At 35.5% G+C, this 18,684-nt stretch overlaps 1 protein-coding gene across 1 annotated transcript in view; it reads right to left on the bottom strand.

Moving 5' to 3' along the window:
* Positions 1-9,563, bottom strand: part of LOC146140655 (uncharacterized) — a 55,534-nt gene extending 45,971 nt beyond the window's left edge. Inside the window, exons 1-6 of the mRNA XM_083392672.1 lie at positions 9,435-9,563; positions 9,140-9,172; positions 5,012-5,190; positions 3,535-3,602; positions 2,290-2,395; positions 2,014-2,178 (exon numbers count right to left, since the gene is read on the bottom strand). Of these exons, the coding sequence (XP_083248798.1) occupies positions 2,014-2,178; positions 2,290-2,395; positions 3,535-3,602; positions 5,012-5,190; positions 9,140-9,172; positions 9,435-9,480 (597 nt within the window). The 5' untranslated portion in view covers positions 9,481-9,563. The remainder of the gene's footprint in view (positions 1-2,013; positions 2,179-2,289; positions 2,396-3,534; positions 3,603-5,011; positions 5,191-9,139; positions 9,173-9,434) is intronic.
* Positions 9,564-18,684: the final 9,121 nt, after the last annotated feature.

The raw sequence follows: 18,684 nt of genomic DNA, 5'->3' as shown, positions 1-18,684 counted from the left end.
GGATGAAAAATAAGGGAGGCTTTGACAAAAGCTATATGAAAAAAACCGACAAAAGCTATATGTTAAAGACTGTAGTTTAAGTTGACTCGAAAATGTTATTTAAGTAGTGCCGTTTTACTTTTTAAAGTTTTGATGTTATGTTCACATTGAAAGGGGGGATACTACAGAAAAATTACCGTAGACATACTGTAGAAAAAACAAAAAAAAATAGCCTAGAACATACAAGATATATAAAACATGAAAACTTTGGTTTCAGGTAGCTAGCAAGAAAACGCAAAATATAAAAATAATGGCACTTGGGCATCTCTCAGTGTCCTCGAAAGACCACCAATTTTCTTTAAAAAGTAGAACAGAACCTCCTAAAAGAGTTCTACGGTAGCGCTGCTGATAATGCATTTAAGAAAGTTCTGTAAATGCCTGGAACTATCGCTAACGCGGTAAGATATGTTGCCTTGTATTAATTCGTGGTCACCATATATGTAACTTATTTGTGCTTTATTTAAGAGTGGTTGAGTAAACCTTAGTACTGTTTCAGTACATTCCTGTGGGAACACACAATAAGACGTACAAAGCAAATATATGTAAGGAAGAATAATCTAAAATATTATATTAAGACCAATGACATAATTAGTATTAAACACCAATGACATAATAAGGGCAAATACCTAAATCTGTCAGAATACGTCTTAAATTTACCCCATTCCCATTTATGCCACGTTTTTGGTGAGTTAAGTTGTGCATTGTGACTTCATAGTCTTACGATTTTAAGATTGTTCTTTATTTCGTCACTTAAATAAAGTTATTTGTTAGAGCAGTGCTTTTCAACCCGTGGGATGGTACGCACTTGTGAGGATGAAAAAAATTGTAGTGCGGATGACTAACGTCGTGCGGCTGAAAATGGTGCATAATATTTTATCATTATGTGTAATACAGTAATCAAATAAGCTGGTGTGTCCACGTATGCGTTACAGGTACAGTAATAGAGTCTCTCAGTGGTTCATTGCAGCTTAAGCTATCTATTTTATATTGGTCAAAGCTTAGGTATAGGGTTTTAATATACAAAACCGTTCATTGTTATTTCACACAAGAAAACTAAATGATGCGAACTTACTGTGTTTGTTTCGTGCGGATGGAAATTTTCCGAAATAAAAAAGTGCGCATGGAGATTTTAAAGGTTGAAAAGCACTGCGTTAGAGGTTTTCCGTTTTCTGTGGATACTGCCACCACGCACGCATTGCAACTTGCAACCTACTCACTAGTTCCACTATAGCAGTGGTGGGCAAACTGCAGCTCGCGAGCTGCATGCGGCTCTCCGGCATGTTTTTGTGGCTCTTCAAGTTAAAAAGCAACTTTTCAAAAAAATTGTAAAGGTTACCAAGAGTACCGTTTATAAACGTTTTTCTCTTTTTGTTTTAAGTTAGTTAACAAAAGACTGAAATTAATAAATATTGTGCGTGTTATTTTGCTACTACCGTTATTATTGTGTTGATTATTACCGTTTTGGGCGTTTTGTTATATTACAATTCTGCCCACCCCTGCACTATAGTCTTACGTAACATTGAAACGGTAGCACTTCAAGTTTAAAAATCTTTGCTTATTTAGCACAAGCCGTATTTTGCTCCGCAGAACAATTTTCCCTAAGTCAGGGCTATTAACTAATTTAAGCAAAGGCCCAGTAAAGAAAGTACAAGTTTTATCAGGTTGGGAATGCGGTTAAATAATTTAAAATAGTGCGTATGGCACATGTCTACAGTTATGCGTTTAACACATGTTGCAAATGCTGTATACGCAACATCTCGGAAGAGTTATTGTTCTGTTATACTAAGCTCGTAAAAGAGTCCCTCTGTTTTCGGCAAAATGTCGCCAATATAATCGTACCGAAAAGTAGTTCTTTTAGTAAATTGAACATTTATAGAGGTCCACGTTAAACAGTTAAGGTCCGCGGGCCACTCTGGCTATAAATAAGAGTTTAAGCAATATCCTGCATTCGCGCATAAATAGTTTGTAAAATACCTTCGTTGCACTTGACACGACGTAAAATATTTGAATGATCGATGGATCACCGGACTCGGAAATTTGAAAAACTGTGTAATCCATTCGGTATGGGTCCACTTCAACGTGCAAGTTGGAAAAAGTATTTACGTCTCCTATTCCATCGGCACCCAAGTTTCCATCCTCCTATTTTAGTTATAATAAAAAAAGAGTTTTTCGGCAAAATCTCAGTGCCGCAACCTTATGGTTTAATCCATGCTATTTACTGGTAAAAGTGTTTGATCAGTAATCACCTACCTCAATATACATTGATCGATTGGCATTTGTTGGATTTTGAATTAAATTCGTCAGAACAAACGGAAATGTTTTGTTTGAAGAACCCACGTAGAAACCATCGCTAGCCCTGTGAAAAAGTAGTTTATATAACAGAATATTTTTTTCAGTAAATTACATCAGTTAAACTGTGCGCAAATCCTAAATAAATGTGCGCATATTTGGAATTGCACTTACATGGCGTAATTTTTAAATGAAATAAATCAAAATTGTTCGTTTAACCTTTACAGACTATAGTCGATTTTAAAGAAGATTGGTATTTTATGTGACCATGCCTTTGGAAAGGAATGTCTGCTGTAGGCCAATAAGTAGCACCTAACGCCAGTATCAATAATTAATATATTACTCCAAGTTTTACGTAAATTTTAAACTTAATTTTAGATTGATCGGGTTGTGGTAAGTTTTACAGAAGCAAAAATGTTTTATAAAACATATATTGCACACTTTTTCACCCTTATTCAATATCATTTTTGTGCACTGGGCAAAAATGTCATTTCCCTGTTGATTTTACATTCATGATTGATTTTGTGTGCAATCTAATGAATCTACATTTATATCACTGCAAAGCACCAATGAAATAAATATTTATACTGATATCGTACCCACATCCAAATAGTTCCAGTTAACCCAACTAACATTTTTTAGAATGGCATTATTAATTGACTAATCATTTAGAAAACTTAGTTATATGGCTAAACTCGATAATGTTAACAAATCTTGTTAATCTTGAGGAACAAATCCAATCTTGCCAATTGACTTCCTACATTTGTTTATGGTGTAATTTAAGACCAACTTCGCAGGTTTTAGGCCGGACCGCATTCATTTAATCTTTACAAACATGTTATGAGAGTTTTTTTTAACAGTTACATAAAATGTTGTGTAATGCATTTTGTAAATCACTTAAGTCCCAGTCAAGTGATTTGTACAACAACTTAAGTCAAAGTCAAGTAAAAAAAAAGAAAAAAGTCAAGTAATTTTGACCAAAATTAAGTCAAGACGCTGTCCATTTCACTGTAGGCTATTAAAGCAAAACGTTTGTTTTATAATGCATATTACTGTTTTCGCAGAATTCTAATAATTTTTTTGCTAATAGCAATATTAGAAAAAGTAGTGCGCTCGAAACCAACCAAAGAGTGTACGACACATTTCAAGGTAAAACAAATACTTTGTTTTTCTTTTATGTGTTTAAAAAAATAGTCAACTGCAAACCGATAAATGGAGCTGTAGTTCACATATTCAAACGTTGGTGTGGCTTCGGAATCACTCCACACTTTGAGCTACAAACAAATGAGAGTTTAATGCAAAAAACGGTGCCAAACCAAAGTTGACATATAAATAAAAATAAATTAAAAAACATTTTGTGTAAGACACATGTTTTAGAACTATAAAAAGACTAACAATTTTTAAAACAAATTTAATTTTAATTTTTTACGCTTTTGTGCAATGCATGTGAAACATAGGCCTACGATAACGAATCGACACAATTACTATATGTTTCAGGGTATCAACCGTTTAAATTTTTTGGTTGATGCCCTGTTCTGCTTTAGTTTTGCATGAATCATGTTCAGGTCGGTTTTAGTTCTAGCTCCAACGAACCTCATTACCGGTCGGTTCGATTTCGACTCACTAACTTTGTGGGGGACTACAGGTTAAGGACATGTGTGCAATGTTGACATGATAATAAATTAAATTAAAGAGGCGTTTTCAAATGTTTTGACTCAACAAAAAGTCGTGAATCTAAGCCGGAACAGTCCGGTACGGAGTTACGGAAAAAAATATTTTTTGCAAGGCCATATCACACACGTTTTTTTTTGCCTATTTTAATTACGGAATTATTGCCCCAAATTTGTCGTTTTTTGGGCGTCTTTTTTTCTTTATAAGCTAATGTCATTTTGTTTTTCTATATGTTTAAGAAGTTTTTTAAGAATCTTTTTAGCTTAAAAGGTAACTTGCGCCCGGTTGTACTAAGGTAATCCATATAAATGTTTTTGCACGTTTCACGTGGTGTCTGGGGCATAGGGAACCATGCAAATGTGAGGTAAACGACCCTCATGAATTCCAAAATCAATTTGAATAATACCAGTATATCGAGCAATGGTGCGAACGTATTTTGGGTGTCAACTAAATTGCGGCCTCTTCTAATTTATTGTTTGCCAGTTTAAACCCCAAAACGAAGTGTTACTTCGTGCAAATTATTTGTCGTCATCTCCTGTCATTTATTTAGACTTGGCGTAATATTAGGCAATTGCAATCCGGTATCAACGTTTTCATTGTTCCGCTAAAACAAAGCCATAGCAAAACAAAAAACAGAGTTAATTTAACTTATTTTTAGACAAATAATTTGACTTAGGTTAAGTGTTTTTTTTTTAAACTAGTTATTTACCTAAATATTTGACATGTTATTTCTTACCCCAAGGGGTCCAATGACCCAACTTTGAAAAACCCTGTTAGCCTACTAAGAAGATGGTTATGTCATGTTTGGCTCCACCTTGATTCGCCACTGGCGCTATACATAAACGTGGATAAACTTGGGTCAGTTTTTGTTTTTGGTCTGGCGTAATTCAACCATAAACCACAAAGCTAAACTAACGATTGATGTCTGGCAATTTGGGGGTATACTATATTACTGTACTTACCCGTAAACGAATATGCCTTACTGTTAATTTTAACGAGGAACGGTCGTCACCTGGTTGCCGTTATCAAACATGTCGTTTCCACCATCTTCTATGTAATTAAGTACTCCATCATAATGAAATACATGGCGGTTTGGAAAGTTCACATCATTAAACGCTATGCTGGCACTATCCGACATTACGCTCAAAAAACCGTTCAGCATCGAGTCAGCTGTATTTCCAGAGCTCCCTTCTAGAGAAAGACAACAATTGTTTTTTTCAAAAGGGGCCATTAAAGAAGTATGGATAATTGAAAATCATTAGAGTCAGTCGATTGTTTGCATTAACCATAATTAAAACAAAAAAGTAATCAATCCACCAGTTCACAAAACATTGTCCTTTGGCTCGTTGTTCATTGTTTGTTTTTATTTTTAAGGATGTTTAGCTATACCACGCGATATTTAGGTTTCTGTACGATATATTCAGCTAGCAATTAAATAAACTAGTAAATGGATATTTATAATGGCATTAGGGATGCTCAAACTAGAATATCGAATCCTTGGATTCGAATCCAGATGGGATTCGTTGCGCCTAATTGTACAAACGCGTGCGGTAAGTTGGCATGTTGCTGCGGCGACCAATTTGTAGTGCTTGCTTTAAATGTAACCTGGTAGTGCAGTGTCAGCGTTTTTTCGGGCGACCAATTACTTCGTGTCTGGCGACAACGTTCGTCTAATAATTAAGTGTCAATCAAGCGTTATTGGGCGAGCGACTAACGTGTAATGTCAGGAGCGGAGTTCGCAATTTCCCTAAAAGCGTTAAGTTGCAAAAGTAACACGTGCTGACCATCGAGAAAATGCGTGCGGTCAACTTTAGGCCAATATTCAGCGAGGTTATGCAGTTATGCACAGCGTAAATTATCAAGTATTCGTTATGTCAATAGTAACTTTATATGCTTTGCAGTACATTATTTGACTGCATAACAGATCAATTAGTCAAAAAAGAAGCACTAAGATCCAACAATGCTTTTAAAAACTGTACCGAATTGCTAAAGAGTTCTGTGTGCAGTGTTCCATTGTACTCACTATTGGCAAAAATATAAGTTTTCGCAACAACCTGGAAAGTGGACATGTATTACAGTTTACACAACTGCTTCAAATGACAGTTGTTAAGAATGTAAAACATTTTTTATTATAATGTACACATGTTAGCAAATTGTTGGGGCGATTTATTGCTGTGAATGTGGGCCCTGTAGGGTAGAAAAAGATTAATCTATTCCCCAAACAAAATCGAGGTTAAATAATTTAATAAAAATGTACTAGGATTCGCTATTCTGGATTCGTTATTCTAGATTCGGAACCTATTATTCTAGAATACCTTGGTATTCTACTTTGAACATCCCTAAATGGCATACATTTGTTCTATTTGCCGTCTAGATTTGCTTAAAAAAACGGTAACACGTCTTAATCCGTTCAAATGAGATTTATCAGTCCAAAGGCAACTTGAATTTCATAGTATGTTTCTAACATATAAACATACCATCGAAGTATAACCTAACATTCCATTTTATGAAACACTTTCTTTTTTTTATTGAGGCTTGCGAGCAATATTTACGTGATTTATGTGGCCATCACAACAAGACTTGGATAATTGTCACAAATTATTATCTAACTGTTGTATTTAGCATTATTTCCTGTGAGTTTTAAACTTGTTGTTTATTATTAACCGTTCGTATTACGCCACAATGGTCAAAAAGGGAATGTGGTTTGTCGCGTCAAAGCAGGGCTTGAAACGTTAGATGTTATGCATCACCGTTAATCAGAGGCGAACCCAGTGACGAATCCAGGGGGGGAGGGGGTGGACCCCCCCTTTTCGTAAGTCATATTATCGTTTTTTGTTCGTATTTGTCAGGTTCAACTCACCGTCCCAAGCGGAAAAGTTTTTAATGTATTTAGGCCACGCGTCTTTAGTTAATGCGAACCCAAAATCAAACGCAAAAAGGCGTTTTTCGTCTTTCGTTTGGTCGACCTTAAACGCAGGATATATTTTCTCTTTCGCCTTTGCGCTAATCATGGCATAATAACACCCGGCAAACCGATCTTCGTTTAGTGTTGCAGAAGGCGAAAGGCGTGCTTGTAATCTAGCGTGGTATCTTACCTTAAATTACAAGCACGCCTTTCGCCTACATGGAAACTTGGGAAACTGCGCTGCTGATACCAAAATCAATCATACATACTTCACCGTCTTGGTTTAGTTTTTCGCCTAAAGTTAACAATTGCACACTAAGCAGTTTCGACGCACATGCTCGCTTTGCGTCGTATAAGTTCCCTTTTTCTGGACGTTAATTGGCTGTGTCAGATTATTTTTTTATGACGTCAATACAAAATCACTATTTTTTTATGTCATACTGGTCACTATTTTATGACGTCGTTATTCATTAATGATAGACAGAAAATAGGGAAATCCATTGCTTAAAAATTCAGGAACCCCTATTTGATATTCTGGATACGCCCCTGCTTCTGGATATAGGCTAAAAGGCGTCGACATGTATTCCAACATATCGGGCACAGTATTGTGTTCGTGGCATATAGATAACTTTAGTTTTCTAGTTCGACAAGCTGGGTCGATATGCTGCTAATTACAATTCTAATCTAACTGCTACTTTGTTTAAAGGCATTTTTAGTTACTTAGTCGTCACAAAATTTACAGCCATGTAGGACAGGTGAATGAATCCGCCAGACAAAAGCCAATATTACTTTTCCAATATTGGATATTAACTTATCTTTAAAAAATTAGTGTGAATTGATTGTTAAAAATGAGTGTGAAATGTCCTAAATTGAGAAAACCGAAGAGGTGGTATTTTTGTTCTACTCTGAGACAAAAAATAAAAAAGCAAAAAATTCCAGTTGTATTTCTTCTTGAAAATGTAGCCAGCTTCTTTGTGTTAAGTTGCAAATCGTGACAGTTTTTGTATTTTTGTTTCAGAAAACTTTAATATAAGCGAAATGCATACTTTCTGTTCTAACTGCTCGAGATTTTAAATCTATGTTTAACTCAGTGGTTTCCAACCGGGATGCCATTTTTAATGCTTAAGGGTGCCACGAGATATTTGGGAATTTTATTTTTGCTGTTATTGGTAAGCCTTTTGATACAACTCTTTGTGTACGATGAGGGCACACTATATCAAATATGTTTTATTACATTGTTTGGAGTTGACTTGCATTATTCCAGTTACATTTGTTGTGGCATCAAGGTTGGTTTACACTAAACGCACTTTGCTTCTGGCGTTAAAGTCGAACGCTAGCGTCGTCCAATTCACACAGTTGCCAGCGTTAATGGCAAATTTCCTCGTTTCTAACCGAAAGCGTCAAAGTTGAAATATTTCACTTTTCTGCAACCGAAAGCGTTTTTTTAAAAAAGTTTTACGTTAACGCCAGACGCATCTAGTGGGATCCAACCTGTACAGTAAAACCACCCGATCCGTTAGAAATTAATGCATTTTAAGCAAAAAGGTCTACGACAATAAGGGCATCCAAAAGCAGAAAAATGTGACTTTTATACCTTGAGGTCGTGGTAATGCATTAATTTGGACCTTTGGGTAAACTCCCGTCGTAGATAAATTGAAAATATTCGCTGAAAATTCACAAAAGATGTGAGATAAAATTAACAACACTTGACCCACCTGAACCCAAACGCTAACCTGAATCCTAACCCAAATAATGTGCGTAATTTAAAATTATTTGAACGCTGGTAAAAAAGCCCAAACTTGGGTGAGCATAAAATAGTTTCTCGTCCATGGTTTTGGTCTCTATAAGATTTTTACGTCGCACATTGGGACCTAAAGTGTTTATGTAATTATTAAATCAACGCACATTATTTGTGTTAGGGTTCTGGTTAGCGTTTGGGTTTGGGTGGATAAAGTATTATTAAACTTAATCTTCTTATGCACATTTGTTAAGTCAAATTAGTACATTGTCCAAGCAATCAAAGTCTAAAAGTCGGACTTTTTGATCTTTTGGATGCACTAATTGTCGTAGAACTTTTTGCGTAGAACTGCACTAATTTCTGACGGATCGGGTAGTAAACCACTTAAAAATTTAAATATGGGTGCCGCAATCTATTTATTTTTTCACGGTTGCCGTAAGCCATAAAAGGTTGGAAACCATTGGTTTAACTAAACATGCAGTTAAGGTTTTATTTACCTGTAGATTGAACGTCCACCGTTGTAAAAAGGGCTGAAAAAAATAGTGGTGTTTATTTATACAATATAACGTTGTTTGCTTTCGGTTATATTCTGCAAAAATTACAATTATGAAACCTAAAATATCATATCGTTTTACTTTTTGGCATTAGACTCAATTCTATTTATCAAAAAGTGAGTTAGTCTTAGAAGTTGTTTATTCTAACCTTTTAAGCCCATTCTGGGCAAATTGAATAAGTCTTGAAGTGAAAAATATACCACTAGTGTGAATAGTTTACTTAGGCAGACATTCTTACCAGACCACACGAATAGTACGACGGTTGGGTATAGAGTAGTCCTCATAATTGACCAGACGGTAAATGGAGCGTCAATTTTGAATTGGTACAAGTCGATTATACTTTAAGGTTTCTATAATATATAGTTACAGACGGCTATAAATATCAATTTTCGGGAAGGTAAACAAAACTATAAGGTAAACGTAAGGCTATATCAGAAATATACATTTTTCTCTATGCAAAGCGACACACTCTTTGGCTGCTACTTTAATATAAGATTTGAATACTGTAGAGTGTAGACTGCACAGCATTTTTGACATTTAACGCCAAGGCCTTAAATCAAACCGTTAAGGCTAACACTTTTATCACAAAATTTAACAAATAATTTTTTTTCTTTTATCACAAAATTTAACAATAAATTTAGGAGGGGCAATTATAGTAGGGTCCAGTTGTGTTCGTAATTAGCCTACCTTACTTTATACGTGTCCTGCCAAACCTGTGAATGTTTTTCTAAATGTTTCAATAAGTTTTGGGGGCTGATACTTGAAAATTTAAACTGTTTAGCCATTTGGCATTCTACTTTGTACAATTTCGAAGGCGCTTATTAATTATTTTTGACGTGTAATTGTCTTCTGCTGATCAGTAGGGGTGCATCGACCTGATTACATACAAAGTGTGTATGCCACACATATTAGTATCAAATAGCACCGCTTTCGCTCTCACTTAAGGAGACTTTATTATTGTCTTACATAAGTTAGCTAAAAATACACCGTCAACGAACAGACCAAAAACAGAGGGGCAATTTCTTCAAATATAAATATATTAGACTGCTTTGGTGATTCTCAACCTTATCGCGCCCCATTGTAATTGCCCTGTGCCTTTAGCCCTCTCATACTATATATCAGCCCTTCTTAACCTGGGGGAAATTTACCCCAGGGAGTAAATCCAAGAATAGGTATTCAAGCTGTGAATATTCTGGTTTCGTTTATTTAACTAACCTATGCGAAGCGGCCTCTCTGCATTCTTTACTATAAAATCTAAAGCACGAAACTGACTTGAATCTGATATTCGTTGTGAATTACCTACTATAGTTTACCAGACATTGAAAAACTCGTTGCCAAAAAGTAAAGGCAGCCGTCACACTGACTATAACTGAGTAATTTGTTCTTACGTTTTTTTTTAAATGAGCATCAATTCATATATCGGGGGTAAATCTTGTATTCATCTTTGTTAAAAGGGTAAAACATACAAAACAAGGTTAAGAACCCCTTCTATATATGAAACAAGTACATTACGGTACCAGCAAATTCGGTACATTTTAATAATGTATAAGGATGACTATTTAAAAATACTAAAGGTAATCACCAATCACGCGAAGAGCAAAAATAGCGTTCATTTGGTTTACGGTGGCTAAATTTTAGTTTAGGGGACATGGCGCATTGGGCACACAAAAAGTATATAGCAGGCAAAAGTTACATTTTTAAGCTAATTCTGACAACCATGTAGTAACGGCCTTTTATTTCACAGCTGTAAGGCTGCATAAATACCACGTAGAAACTTCACTCGAAGAGCCATATTGGAACATTATAGATTCGCGCAAACAACACCTGCTGCTAGATTGTTGTCATATAGAAAAGATGTACTTCGGGAATGTGAGATAATTAAATATTTGTCTAAGTTGACAAGAATTATAATTTATAAAGATTCCAAGTATACTGATGGTGATAAGTATACAAGTATACTGATGGTGATAAGTATATACAAGTATACTGATGGTGATAAAAGTAAGCCGGAACATTTTTAAGTAAAACTAACCCTATCTGCTGAAGTAAAACTAATCCCATTCGAAGTAAAACTAACCCTTTCTGATCTTCATTTTAGAACATGTCTTTGAATAAATTATCTAAGTAAGTTCTATAGGGCCGCAATGCACTAGATTGGGATGGTCTTGCCAGGCACTTGGGGCCACAATTTTATTAGCGTATATTTTTAAGTCCAATGAACTTTTCCAGTAGTTTATGTGCTCCCATTAAAATTATTTTGTTGAAAATTTAATTCAATAAACCAGAAATGTTAGGCTAGTATTAGCAAAGGTCCAAAAGCGAAGGCAGACAATTTGTTTAGATCCTGTCGATACAATTATTTTAAAACAGTGCGAATGCAAGATGTCTCGGAAGCATAAGGTGATTTATAGTTCTGCTATAGTCAGCTCCTAGTGGAATCCGCCTCTTTTCGAATTCCTGAAAATCGTCACCACATCATACCGTTAGTCATTTAGTAAACTGGACATTTTCTTAGGTCCACGTTCTACAAATTAAGGGTTCCGCTAGATAAACGCTAATCGCAAAATATTGTACCAAGTTTTGCGGTTACTCAACTACACATGTGTAACTTGAGTTCAATAGTAGTACTGCCTTAATACAGACTTAACACCAAATGCCACATAAAGGAAATAAAATAACTATACAAAAAGAAGAATATTATAATAGAGCTCGCACCCTAAAAACTGGCTAGCGCAAACAACAACAAAAAAAGCTCTAGAAACTACGCAAACAAAATGGATGCCGGTAATTATACAAGATTAACTGGACACTTTTAACCTGTCAGAATAAAACATGAATCAATTATCAGACGTCAAAAATCGCAAAAAATGCAGAAATGTCCTTTTAATTCATCCTTAGATTAGACAATGTTAAACTTATTTATGCAACTCCTTGCAACAACCTGCTGGACAAAATAGAAATACTAAAAAAGTATTTCGACGGGCGGTAAAGAAATAAACAGATTTTAAACGAAAACATTTGAGAACAAACTTGCATTTAACTAATTTCCGAAACTACCAAACAAAGAAAGCAAGTACTGTCCGTTGTTTTCTTAGTCTCGGTGAGATGGTCCATTAGTTTGGTTGGGAAAATGTTGCGTAGTACCCAACTCTAAATAAATGACCCAATAACACGGTTTATTACTGTTTGACGTGCCAGTCGACGCCTTGTATGTTTGCAATATACCCACAGTTTAAGTAAGGTGCCTCGACAGCATTGTAAACAACACAATTTTGAAAAGTCCCAATTCATGTCAAGTTATTTTCAACAAATATCAAGTCACAATCTAGTCTATACTTACCCAAGTTCTGGCAAGTGATTTGTATAGCAAGTTAAATGTAGTTAAATAAAATGCAGTAAAATAACTATCAAAATCACTAACCTAATTCTATAGGAGCAATCAATCACAACTTAACTACCGAAACTAAACAACTAGCAACCAAACTGTTTTACACAAAAACTACATAATATCCTTAGTTGAACAAAAATTCCCAAACATAGTCATTTTACACGCAGGTTTACGCGAAACATTCTAGCTGAGTTTCGTATTCTCAAAAAAGATTTCGACTCGAATCCGCAAGTCGACTACCTGTTAAATTTGATCCGACACTTGGTACAGATAATATAGTTAGTAATTTTACAATGTCATGTTAGAAAGAACAATTTGTCTGCCCCAAACTAAAATCAATTATCCGCTTCTATCCATCTGAAGTTGTTTAGACTATTAAGAGCAATGCCCCGCACCCGGTGTGCTACGAACCTACGATACGCTAGGTGTGCTGCGGTGTAAAAAAACATTTTCCTGCGCCTTTTTCCAAAGACACGATCTGAAATTCAGTATATATCCACAAGCATACAGTGTAGACAGGCATTTTGCTTGTAAGCATTAATAGTGGTAATTTTAATTTCCTTATGCGGTATTTAAAACTTTTTAAAAAATTTGTTACTTTTAATCGCAAAAAGTCGTAACTTGGTATAAACTAGTTTAAACAACACAACAATGATTTAATAATAGTGTCGGAGAGTCAACAAAGGCTGTGGTTAGGTGCATTTTTTGTGTTTTGCTGACGATCGGTTAGCCGCAAGTCAGTTTTCTTACGGGAATATGCAAACCTAGTTTGAAAACTTTCTCATAGAAATCTAAATTTTGTTATCGTGCTTAGTTAATACTTTTGCATAAAAAATTAAAACCAAATAAATAAAAACATTTTTTCTAACAAAAAATAAGAACGTTGGCTATCCTAGAAAACACTATGTAAGCAGATTAGGTAAAATATCGCGGTAACGAAAGAGCATAAACCTACTATTTTTTCCTTTGTCTTTTTCCATATATTGTAATACGGGCGTTCGTTGTCATTAACCTTGACGAAGGCGATTTAAATAGTGTAGCGTCTACTTCTGCGTCCAGGCCTACGCAGACGCCCAAACGGGTACTTCAGGTTTGACGATTCAAAAACGCGCCATCCTACACAGTCCTCTCCCCCCAAAGACTCCACAAAAGCATCTAACCAAAACTTTATTATTGACACGCTTTAAAGGCTTGAAATGGCAGGACGAGCAATTATGTAGGCGAGTGAGCGGTTTTCTAAAATCAACGAATAGGCAAATTATATATACATATTTCAACACAAAACAACAAATAGCACAAATCTCACCGAAACGTTTGTGCCTGGGTCTTCAATTAAATATGTGTCGGTACGAAGCCAAACTGTAATAATAACATGATATTTAGGTTAGTTATTGTTGGCACAATGAAAACAATTGCCGTAACAATGAACAATAAAGACAGTTCTTACAATTACTACACACTGAGTTATGTTTACACGTACACTTACAACAGTCAACACAACACTTACCAAAATATCAGTTTGCGTTCAAATACACAGAAAATGTAACTTCACACAGTTAGGTCAAATTTAGGTTTTAAATTACTTCTGCAAGGCATTAACAATAAAACATTAGCAGCTTAAAATCTCAGCAAACAAAACGGCTACGTTTCCAACAAAAAACGAGGCGACATCGTGACCGCATGAGGCGGTGTTTTTAACCATTTAAATTACACGGAAAGGGGAACAGTTTACAAAAATGTAGATTTGCGATGTAACAAATAACTTGCCGAAACGTTGATTAACAATACCAGAGGAGCTGTTTTTTGATTAATGAACAAACCTATAAAATTTTGAAATGGGAAAGGGATAATTAAAAATCACCCCTGATAAAACAAACAGAATAGACTGTTCAATTCATTCGTTATAATTAAAGATAAACGACTATTTGAAGGAAAAACAAAGTAGCCTATACGAGATGATTTTGACAAATTTGAAACTAATGTGTCAATTTTGACCAAATTTTGACGTTGTTGTGCGAAGGGTTTAGTTTTGTAGTAACTGCGTGGTTTTGGTTGTCGCAAATATTTTATACAACTTAATTAAAAACACTAAAAAAATTAAGGCCTGGTGCCAAAAATCACATTTCACTTATGTTTGTAAACTCACTATTGCCTGGGAAGTTTAAAATTTACCTTCTCTGTTTATAAACTGGATAGTTTCTTGCTGTAGCAGATACAATTTTAGTTGCTTTTAAGCTTATAGTATAGGCTACATTGGTCAAACACATTCGTCCTGTCCCACCATTTGTAAATTTAGATGTAAAGACGGACATACCAACGTTTTTATCATATCATTTAAGAAAAAATTTAAAAAGCTAGAAGTAAAGTTAAACGTGTGGAACAAGCGTTAGCTATAAGTATGCATAATAAAATGCGAATTCATTGTTATAGAGCTAAAGAGTTAAGATCATCAAGGCAAAAAAGAAAGATAAATCAGGGCTGATAATAACGTGATTGAGGTAAAGATTCGCCAGCACAGGAATAACTTATTTCAGGCTTGCATATTCTTGTAAACGTACCTACTCGTTCGAAGTGGTAATTCTTAGCAGCTACCATTACACATGAAATAAGGGTTTGCAAAGCAGTTTGTGAGAGCATTATCTGAAAGTAATAGATTTAAACACGATTTTAAAATGCTTCCTAATCTCTCAGAAGCCAAAGTTATGTATATTGGGATATTTGTCTCGAAACACAAAAAATGTGGCTTTACAACAGGGGTCGGCAACCTACGGCCCGCGGGCCGGATCCTGCCCTCCAATGTAAATCATCCGGCCCGCCGCCTCTTTTACAAACTAGACACACGAGTCCATTTCAAATACTTAATGACTATTGTAACTACATAAGTGCTAAAAATTTTCGCCTTTGCGCAAATAATCTTTGCACGCCTGGGTTGTTTACCTTTTGAGGCTGTCTTTTGAACTAGATTAGCGCTTCTATACCGTTGCGCTGTGGAAGGCTGCCAAGCGCGTCGCGGACAAACAGAAAACGTATTCAAAATATCGAACATAAATTCTTGAACTTTTTCAAATTTTATTTTCGGCAATTTTATAAAAACTTACAAGAAATTTAAAAGGAATGCCGGTATAACAAAAAAATCGCGCACGCTTCGCTCGTCGGGTGCGCCCAGACTTACAAAGGTTAATAAACACTAGATCAGCGCTTCTCAACCAGTGCGCCGCGGCGCACTTGTGCGCCATGGAAGGCTGCCAGGTGCGCCGCGAGCAAAAGGAAAAGATATATAACATTTATATATATTTTACTTTCCCATTAAGCTTAGCTCATTGATTTCACAGTACTTCCAAGTAGAAAACATAATAAGACCTACAAAGCAGCAATATCCAAATCAGATAATCTATAATGGTACCATATTAAGACCACCAACATAATAACGCCAAATTCGCAGTAATAACCACGACAGACTAAGATTTAAAATAGTCTAGATAAGACCTAAACATGCCAAAATAAGTCTAAAATTAATCTGAATAAGGCTTGAATGGCAAAGTGACGCCTAAGACTGTAGGGAAGGGGCATGGACCTGTTTAAAAGGGCATGGACCTGTCTACCTGTCTGGCATAATTGGCCGTTTGCTGTCGACATTTGGGCGCCGCAATTTTGGCTCCGGATTTTTTGCCCCGGTTTTGGCTTATGGGCGGGTAGTTGGGTGGTGTTTGTAATTGGGTTAGGGGTGAAAATATTAGGGGAGTTAGTGATGGTTATGGGTGGAGTTAGGGGTTAGATAAAAAGTGGTGTAGGCCTTATTTTGGCCATTTAGGTGTGACCCCGATTTCGTCATTATTACGACTATTACAGGTATTAGTCCTATTTACGCTTTATTCCTAACTGTCTTTTATTCCGGAGTTGATGTTGTTCCGATTTTGTTCTCAAATTTTTGTTCTCTGGAGTCCTTTTAAAGATTTGCAACTATCAGGCTTATATAATAAAATGTTGCAAGCAATATAAGAGAAATATACCTACACCTTAAAAATTTCGCCCTCGCTTCTCTCGCAAGGTGCGCCGAATTAGTTTCATTACGCTTTTCATTGGTGGTAGTATGGATTACGACGTGTGCACTGGAATTTTAAACCAAACAAACGATTTTTTTCGCGCTGAGAGAAAACACTTTACTGCCTCCCTAAATGTAATTAAACACGTTTTTAAGTGCAAAAAAGAACCGAGGCCTGCTTAAGTCACAGTTGTTCTAACATTTTAATAACACAATTCTTAGTTAACTTTTTGTGCGGCCCGCAGAGACCTTTCTGAGTTTGGTTTTGGCCTGCGACTAAAAAAAGGTTGCCGACCCCTGCTTTACAACCTAATACGCACTCTAGTTCCACCAAGCGGCAAGCATGGGGGCAGAAATCAAATCATAGCAATACGCAACGAGGTGTTACACAATAACATGGTTCGATTGAGAGCAACTTTAAAAAAGCATTGACACGAAAATGACACTGGCGCGTATAACATAAGGAATGCTAAGCTTATATAAGTTATATAACCGTTGTTAACACTGTTTTTCCAACACTTAAATGGATTGCAAAAATAACGGAACTATGTAAATAATTAAAAAACACTTCTAACACAGACAAACTAGTATCATTCTACTGCAATAGTATTAGATGGTGACTTAACTAACCATTTGGCAAGTATATTAAAGGACTAAGATGGCGTATGGCATACTTCGTCATGGCATTTGTCTAAATTCTTCGTATTCATCGCACTAATATCTACTACAGCATAACGTAAAAAACACCAGGGGTGAAGAATTATTATTTTTGTTTCGTTTTAATGACGTTCCCTTTCAAAAGTATATAGGTGAAACCCGGCGAGTGGTTCCCACATGTTTGTTGTATATCCGTTTATTTCATCGCCACCTTTTTGTCGTTATGTGCGTGCTGAATGCGTTGATGTCCGACCTGCTTTTTGTAGGTTGTCTAATTTAAATCCATATCGCGAAAATAGCTTTATCGAAAACTTCGGAATTTGTAAATTCAAAAAAAAAAAAAAAACTGCGAAAAAATAAGGTCATTTTCGGTACTAAAAAAAAATCAAGATAAACGAACCAAAAATGTGTTGCCTAGTAAATCCCCAAATTGTCACACGCTCACAAAATAGCCTCGATTATTATCAGACAGTCCGAAACCACGAGCCTTATCTTATGAATAATTTCGAGTCACGATTCCATGCAAAAATGGAAACCTAAAAAAACGTTTCTTTTACACGATCGTGGTGATCAGTCTTATTGACGTACAAGGCATTGGTGGCGACATACTCGGCACACTGGCCTAACCCTACCCCTCGCCATGCATGCCTCCTCCAAAATATCGATTTTGCGTCTTATGAGCAGGTTATATTTTGTTTGGTATTTTTTTTGTTTGTTAAGGTGCTGATATACATAAGGTCGGACGGTATCACGCGATAAACCACTTAAAATGTGTCCACTGTTACATTTTTGAAGTGGCGATACCATGACAAATTCATCACAACGTATTACGTAATGAACTAAAGTTAATCTTTTTCTCTATTGTGTCCAAGTAAAATAGTGCGCTTTTAATTAAAATTGAAGCAAAGTTTTACGAGTAAAATCATACAGTTTGCCAAAGTGTGAAAACAAGATAAAGGTATTAAGAATATTAGCAGTTAATATTTATATTTTTCTTTGGGATTGATCTGCATACAGTTTACTAACTTGGGAAAACAAGATAAAGGTATTAAGAATATTAGCAGTTAGTATTTACATTATTCTTTAAGATTGCTCTGCACCCAGTCGGAATCATCCAGTAAATCGTTTTTTTTTTTTGTTAATTGGCAAAAAAGGCAAGACACGCACCAAGTTAATCGCTGTACAAATTTTAAGGAAATCCAATTAAGTTATTTGTAAGCCGTGTAGTAGAGTCTGTTGGTGACTAAATTATAAAAATTGTAAAACAGTAACAAAACAAAAACTAATATTCTTCTAAGCTTAAAAACTAAAATTAATCTAATATAGACGACAAACGTAATAGACGATGTTATGTATAATTTAAAGTATTTGAAAATTTTAACTATTAATTATATTTGCGGC

Source organism: Ascidiella aspersa, chromosome 6, assembly GCF_963924565.1.
Source record: "Ascidiella aspersa chromosome 6, kaAscAspe10.2, whole genome shotgun sequence".
In the NCBI taxonomy this organism is placed as follows: Eukaryota; Metazoa; Chordata; class Ascidiacea; order Phlebobranchia; family Ascidiidae; genus Ascidiella; species Ascidiella aspersa.
This window is presented reverse-complemented; position numbering and strand designations above follow the sequence as displayed.